The 8,486-nt window shown below is 44.5% G+C and overlaps 1 protein-coding gene across 1 annotated transcript; it reads right to left on the reverse strand.

The window, feature by feature from the left end:
- Nucleotides 1–3,041: 3,041 nt before the first annotated feature.
- LOC144697790 (interferon-inducible GTPase 5-like) lies at nucleotides 3,042–4,211 on the reverse strand. The gene has a single exon (XM_078569786.1). It carries the CDS (start codon nucleotides 4,209–4,211, stop codon nucleotides 3,042–3,044), a length of 1,170 nt encoding a protein of 389 aa, XP_078425912.1.
- Nucleotides 4,212–8,486: the final 4,275 nt, after the last annotated feature.

Here is an 8,486-nt window from a genome sequence, read left to right on the forward strand (position 1 = left end):
CAAAGCAATGGTTCAGGGATAATTGTAGCCATGACACGAAGGCCCTAACCATCGACAATTGCACCTGGGAGTCAATTCTTTTAGGTTGGCATGCTATGCCACAAATGGCCAGTGGCAACAATCCCCAATGTCATTTGGCAGCTTCATGGTGCAATGCCCGAGACAGAACCTGTCACTTGGCCTTCAAAGAGAAAGGTACACCAAGTGAAGACACCCCTCTGAATGGATCATTTGCTACCTGCCCACCATTGCCCACAGATTGACCTCACCAAGGGGAACGTTGGTGTCCTTCAACAACCAGGAGACAGATTTAATGTCATTGGCAGAAGGATTAGATGGGCATAGATACTGAACTAGCCATATAAATACTGTGGCTACGAGAGGTCAGAGGCCAGGAACCATGTGACAAGTAACTCATCTCCTGACTCCAAAGCCTGTCCACCATCTGCAAAGCACAAGTCAGGAGTGTGATGGAATACTCCACTTGTCTGGATGAGTGCAGCTCCCACAACACTCAAGAAGCTCGACACCATCCAGGACAAAGCAGCCCCGCTTGATTGGCACCCCATCCACAAACATTCACTCCCTCCACCACTGATGGTACACACTGCTGCTACTATCTACAAGACGCACTGCAGGAATTCACCAAATCCCCTTCAAAGCACCTTCCAAACCCACAACCACCACCATCTAGAAGGACATGGGCAGCAGACACATGGGAACACCACCACCTGGAAGTTGCCATCATTGTCACTCACCATCCCGAGTTGGAAATATATCAGCCATTCCTTCACTGTCATTGGTCAAACTCCTGGAACTCCCTCCCTAACAGCACTGTGGGTGTATCTGTACCACAGGTACTGCAGCTGTTCAAGGCAGCTCACTACCACCCTCAAGGGCGACTAAGGATGGGTAATAAATGCTGGCCCAGCCAGCATAGCCCACATCCCATGAATGAATTTTTAGAAATTCATATGTGATGGGTACAGACAGCAACTTTATACACATTTATTGGAAGTGGACATCGCTGGCTTGGTCAGCATTTATTGCCCATCCCTAATTGACCTTGTTCAGACATTAAGAGTCAACCACATTGCTGTGGATCTGGAGTCACATGTAGGCCAGATAAGGACAAGGACATCTGAAGGTCAGTGAACCAGATGGGACTTTACAACAAGAAAAATGGTCAGACATGGGGTCTACTTTTTTTTTTTGCAAATTGAATTCAAATTTCACCATTGGGATTTGGACCTAGGTCCCGGAGCATTACCCTGGGTCTCTGGAATACCAGCCTGGTGACAATACCACTACACCACCACTTCCCCAAAAAGTGCACTTGGAAATCTGCGTGTCATGCTGTAACCCACAAGGCTAGGGACCAATCCCAGTTGGCACAGACATGGGCCAAATAGCTTCACTATGCTGCAAATCTAAACAAAAATTGCTTTTAAAGTTATCCAGGGTTTGGGAACGTGTGTATACCTAATCCAGTTTTACAGAAACATAACTACACAGTTATCATAGAGAAAAAAATTCCAAGGTAGCTGACTCCAGGATAAATTGCATAAGTTATTCATTTTAATAAATCAATTCCTCACGAGTGACAGACAGCTCTAACACAAAAGTCTTTGATGACCCACATACAAACCTGCATTTATGAAATCAGTATTTACAGGAAATTCTTCAACAGGAAAATGAAAAAGTGGATGACAAACAGGTTTCATGCAGCAGTTAACAAAATGTTGAAGCTTTTTTTTTTATAAATTCATTTTTTTTAAAAAATTCAACTGCAGTTAATCCCTTCACTAAAGCTACTTTGCAAAGTCAGATACCAGTCACTGTACACATTAATAATTTTATTTAAATTCTGAAGTTCCTCAAATAACCGTAGTGAGTTCAGTTATCAATTGGAAATAGACTGAAACGTTAAGTTGTGCGAATTTTGACACTCCCAATAGCATTCCTTTCGTGAAATAAAATGAGACTCACTCAGCTGTAATCCGTACAAGAAACAGCTTTGTTTACATTTTCAGCAAAAAAAGTGAGTTTACTTGCATTGCTCAGAAATCACATCTTTCATTTCTTTTGCACACATTTGGCATTTCCTTATTGAATCCTGGCCTTTCACCCACCAACTCCCCCTGCAGTGACAAGTTTCTACTACCTCCTCCTGTTGGGAGGAGAGGAAAACAAAGCAGTGCCGTCAATAGTCAGCCATTCTGCCAAAATATTGGCCTCAATTAGTGTTTATGTGCTTGAAACAAAGGTTCAATTTTTTTTAAAAATTGAAGTGTTGCTCGACAACCACACTGGACTCAGGTTTAAGTCAAAAATATCACGCCCATCATCTTTAAAAGTGGAGAGTCAGCAATTAAATCTACACTAGGGCTTCCAGAGACGGTCATTGGCTGTTAAATGATGGTGTTTACTATTACAACATCTACAAGAGCTATTGCTACTTTTAACATGGGAAGGATAGAAGAAATGATCCCCAATATTGCATCAACACTTGGATGTACAATACAGCTTAAACTTAACCCAGATGTGTTTTCTTTTGTATGTTGCTCATTCAGACAAAGAGGGTCAGTCAATATGTTGCATTGACAACAGCTGGAGGGTTGCAGTAATGTGCTTAGGCAAAACCTCACACCCACCTAACATGGCAGCTACCAGCTACCAGTGAAATACGAGTCTTGTAGTGCCTAGCCTTCAATTTTGGCCCATGCCCATGTGGACTGCCAAGTAGAATTTCATCTGCAAGCCAATCTCATTTAGTTAGTTGTGACAGGTGAAGGTCTTGCGATGAAACGGCTATGTTTTGTATCTGAATAGAAGGCATTGTGCATTAACAATCTTGGACTGGCAGAGCATGGAATGCCTCTGCAACAAAGGTTACATTGCAGACTATGGAGGAGAAGAATAGGGAATTAAGCCGCGTCACCCACCAGAGGATACCAACGTTGGCCTTTGATACTGAAGTTGAGGTTTCCTCTCCCTTCATGTGTACCAAACACCATTAGATTGTTGGGCCTCAAACAGTGTTATTCACCCTTCAGTACATCCTCCATTTTCCTCTGAACACGGTAGGCATCGTCCGTAAACTTCTGCAGCATGGTATCCAACAAGCGGATGGTGGAAGCCCCAGACAGCTTCCCTCCAGGCAGGGTCTCGAGGAAGGGAATCCACTTCACGTAGCTGTGCGGGACTGACACGTTTATCTTCGTCCACTTCAGCAGCTCCACCGAGACGCCCTTTTCCGTCAGCATTCTCGCCATCGTGGTCTGGATCTCATCCGAGAGGACAAAGGTCGGCCGGCGAATCAGCTTGGCCCTTTTGCTCAAGGCTGGGTAGTCCAGCTCTAACAGGACGCGGTAAAGCCGGATCTCGTTGTACAGAAAGTGGACATTGGCCTGGTAAGGCAGCTGCTCGACCGGGATGGGGTTGATGAGGCAGCTGTAGATCGCCGACACCGGAATGAACTCCCTCAGGGAGTCCTTGAGCTTCATCTTGTTGGCCAAGTAGTGCAGGGAGAGCAGCAGGGCGTGTTTCTGGAGTGGAGGAGAGGAATTTCTCTGCAGAGCCTGGACGCACTCCAGAAAGTCGAACCTGTCAACCTGGTGGGAGGAGACACAGAAGAAGTGAGCAATCGCGTATTCAATGTCCAGGTTTGCAAAGTAGTCGACGGTGAAAACATTCAGGACGTCCTCAACGAACTTCTTCTCCCTGTAGCCAGGAGGGCCCAAGTCAATCTTGGTGCGGATGAAGTAGAACTGCTTGCCAATCCGCCTGAGCTCGCTGGCAAGGGCTGCGACCTCCCACGTGAACCACGTCGATGACAGGATGAAGAAGCCTACGTACTTGTCGACCTCCACCGTCTTCAGGTAGTGGCCCGACGAGAAGCCGGGTCCCCGAACGCTGGGCAGCTCCCAAAACACGGAGCTGGGGTTCCCCGGCCGGCTGTAAGGCGCCGGCTTTGTCACCTGTTGGGCGGGGCCGGTGGGTGCCGCGCCATCTTCGCCATCCTTGAAACCCATGACTGAATTAATGAAAGCAGACTTCCCCACTCTCGGGGTCCCGGTGACCGCCACATGAACCGTCACGCTTTCCAATCTGCTCCTCTCAGCTTTCACCAAAGATGCCACTTTGGATATCCCGCCACGGCTCATGGCATCTGAAAATCTTCCTATAATCCCCGCAATTTCCAAATCCATGCTCGTAAACTGAGAGAAAAATAAACCAGAGTTAGAATCTAATCTACAGCATAGAACAAATAATGAACACACCGATGAGCTCCAAGAGTCCTCCTTCCGTTTCTTAGACCCACAAACAACACACGTGGGAGGAGAGAGGGAGTTGAGGTGCCACATAATGGATGGCACTAGTAATCCAGAGATACAGGGCAATGCTGTATGGGCCCGGGTTCAAATCCTGTCATGGCAGATGGTGGAATTAGAACGCCATAAAAATCTGGTACTAAAAATTTAGTGATGGCCACGAACCCATCTGGTTCACTAATGCCCTTTCGGGAAGGAAATCTGCTGCTGTCCTTATCTGGTCTGGCCTACATGCGGTTAATTATGACACCCACGCCCCATGAATGAATAAGAAAATTTAACTCAATGCCAACTGAGGGAAGTCACCTTTTTCTCAGGCCTTGAGGAAACAGATAGGTCACTTTGTATAGATGGAGGCCTGATTTTAATCTCTTGCGTGCTAGTCTGCTAGATACAACGACAAGATTTGTCACACAAGGAGGCCATTCGATCTGTCAACTGAGCAATTCAGCTAGTGCCATTCCCCTGTAGTCCTGCATATTCTGCTGTCCTGTAGCCAAGATCTCACTATTTTTAAGAAACTTAAATGGCTAAATTACATGTTTGAAAAAACCTGGATGAAGGCTTACAAATGACTGGAGCTATTGCTGGCCGACTCAAAAAGTAACTTCCTGGCACTTAGAACAGCTGCCACTTCGTTATCTCTGAAGAGATGCCAATGATTGTTGTGACTGCAAAGATCAAATCCAAGGGAATTGTACAAAAACCAATTACATTTCTAAGGCCAAGGCCTGGCCAACAGAGAAGACCAGTCTGATGGTTCAAAGGACCCCAAAACCTCTTGGAAATGATTAATGGTTGAAACATTAACCATCAAGAATCCAGACTAAGGAATATAAATAAATCCTTTGTCCGAACCAAAGTGGAGAAGTGGGAGTCATATCACATGATTCCCCCACCACCCTAGCTGGGAGAACCAGTTACCCTGCCTTGTGGAGCTGCGAAGCAGATTGCTATCTTCCATAGAAGAAGTGGCAGCAGAGCCAGGACTCTGTCCAAGTTTAAATGGCCCTAGTCCCCATCTACACTGTTTCTACTGGAAATTACTGCACCAGTGCCTACAAAGCTAATTAATCTCATCATAGAAGTTCTGCGCACTGGAAAATTGAATTATCCAGGATTAGTCTTCAACCTGCCGACTCTGAAAGGAATACATCATTGGACCTTTGATTCTGGACTCCAATGAAATAATTCCTATTTTCTGTGGTCTTTGCCCTGTACTTCTTCCTTTATCCCTCTTTTGTATGAATGTAAAAGTGGGTGGGGGTGTGTGGTGTGGCAAACCCTGCTTTGTACGTGTAAAATAAACTCCTCCGATTCTACCCTCGAGTTTGCTGTGGAGTGGTTAATAAAAATTGGATCACATCAAAACGGAGGCTTGGGGAAAAAAATGCCACCACTTTTGAAATCATTCATACCCCCCACTTCCACCGCCCCTCGCGGTGTTAAAAAATAAAAATGCTCTTCCTCTTCCTCTTCCTCTTCCTCTTCCTCTTCCTCTTCCTCTTCCTCTTCCTCTTCCTCTTCCTCTTCCTCTTCCTCTTCCTCTTCCTCTTCCTCTTCCTCTTCCTCTTCCTCTTCCTCTTCCTCTTCCTCTTCCTCTTCCTCTTCCTCTTCCTCTTCCTCTTCCTCTTCCTCTTCCTCTTCCTCTTCCTCTTCCTCTTCCTCTTCCTCTTCCTCTTCCTCCACACCCCGTCTCTTAACTAAAATCTGTGTTCATAGTCCTTGGTATAATCAGTATCATCAGCTTTTCCTCTTACAGGTACAACGTGGAGAAGCTGGGATTGCTCTCTTGAGAATGGAGAAGCTTAAGAGGACATTGAAGTTCTTAAAAAAAAAATCACAAACCGTTCAATGGCAGCAGAGTTAGATTTTAAACGGGGGATTGCTGAAAAAACCGTGGCAACACGAGAAACTTTTTTTTTAAAAAAACGCTTGTGAAATGATGGCAGCAACAGATTCTAAAACGAATATTCCTATTTCTGTAACTTTAAGGCTACAGGGGACACCACAAGAGCGGAACTAATCAGATAAGAGTCAGTACATGCAGGGTGGGCTGAACGGCCTCCCCGTGCTGTACAAATGCAGAAACTGTTCAGCCTGCAGATGGTCAACGGTGATGGTCGAGCATTCAGCTGGACGGCAGTGTAAATAAATGCAGGATTAATTACATCTAATGGAGGCAAGTCCCATATGCAAGAAGTCAACCAAACCCATTTCTACTCGGATGTAGAGAGGACAACCGCAAGGCACAGGGCCCTCTATGACCAGTTGTCTATGTTAGTGCGCGGGTAAATCATTGCTTCAAAAGATCTCAAGCAAGCTATCAGGGTCACTGACCAGGGGAAGTCAATTCTGACAGCATAGAACTAAACAATCCACTCAAATTCAACCTTTTGATTTGCACATCAATCCAAGAAATACTATGATACAATGCCAAAAGTATCTTTACAGTGCAAGAGGACAACACTTGGCCCGTTGTGTCTGCACTGGCTCTCTGAAAGAGCATTCTGCATAGTCCCACTCCTCTGCCTTATCCCTGTAACCTCGCACGCTTATCAGGGAGCAATCCAATTTCCCTTTGAATAGCTCAGTTGAACCTGCCTCCACCACCCTTTCAGGAAGTTCGTTCCAGACTCCAACCACCCTCTGGGTGAACACATTTTCCTCACCACATTTACTCCTTTTCCCACAATTATTTTGAATTTGTGCCCTCTAGTTCTTGATGTTCTCTTGAGTGGGAACAGTTTCTCACTATTTACCCTGTCCATACCCCTCAGGATCTTGAATCTCTCTTATCTAGTCTGTTCTCAGCCTTATTTTCTCCAAGAGAGTCCCAGCCTATCCTTATAGCTGCAGTTCTTTATCCCAGTTATCATTGAGAATCTAGAGAATATATCAATCAATATTTTCTTTGGAACATAGGGAAACCTAATACAACCCCTCCTGCCCACACCAGTGGTAATGCTCCAGTGAAGCCTCCTCCCACTTAACTCAGTATACCTCTATTCCCATTTCCCTCATGTATTTAAAGGGGAAAGATGGATAAATACATCTACACTAAATACCTCAACTACTCCTTGTGGAAGCGAGTTCCACATTCTCCTCCACTCTCTGGGTAAAGAAGTTCCTCTTGAATTCCCCACTGGATTTATTAGTCACAATCTTATATTGATGATCCCTAGATCTGGTCTCCCCCATAAATGGAAACCTATTATAATCACATTCATATGTTTAAAGACCCCAGTCAGCATCTAAAAGCTAAGTACTAGGGAACATGATTGGGTGATTCTCAAAAAAACAAGCCAGAATATCCAATTTAGAACAAAGTCAGATTTTTCACTGTAAAATAATGTAACATTACAACTCAGTCAGAACTCTAGACTAGCAACTCAAATTAATGAGCATCGTTATTTGTCAGGAAAATCAATAGCATTTCAAATCAAATTAATTGTGCAAAGCTGCTCAGTGGCCTGATCAATCTATCACTGCAGTGCTTAGCACATTTAGATTTAACATATATCTCCACCAAGACAGCATTATTCAACTGAGAGATTACATCGTGCTAAAAAGGGACTGGAAATTAATTACAGACACCAAACATTCACTTTCCCTCTCCCACAAACCATTTCTATCTCAATTTCGAATCAGTTTTCTGGTTTAGGCTGGAGGCCAACAGCTCCAACGAACATTAGTCATATTAAAGGAGGATCGACTCTGCACTACCAGTCACAATTACAGGACAAAAAAGGTAGCTCTTTCAAATAAACCAACACAAATAGCCTTCTTCCTCTTGGACATGTTATTCCATGAATCATTTACTAAGAATCTTTAATGGTTTTGGAAAAGTCTCTGAGCTCACTGGAAACATTCAGAGCCACCCTATTTTGTTTAGTGGAAGGACAGACAAGGAGCTGCTCAGCAATTCAAATTTCCAAAAACGCAAAGAGAACGTTGCTTCAAGAGCTTTTAGGTTCCTCACTCACCACAGAAGTAACAAGCATGCTAAAAACGGATAGTAGTGCTATGACAAAGATGAGGGGAACAATGGGTTTTTTCCTCAATAGTTCACAAAAACTGTTACCAGCCATTTTAATTCTCTACCTTACTCTCACTCCAACCTCTGTCCTCAGCCTGCTCCACTATTCCAGT

Source organism: Cetorhinus maximus, chromosome 23, assembly GCF_964194155.1.
Source record: "Cetorhinus maximus chromosome 23, sCetMax3.hap1.1, whole genome shotgun sequence".
In the NCBI taxonomy this organism is placed as follows: domain Eukaryota; kingdom Metazoa; phylum Chordata; class Chondrichthyes; order Lamniformes; family Cetorhinidae; genus Cetorhinus; species Cetorhinus maximus.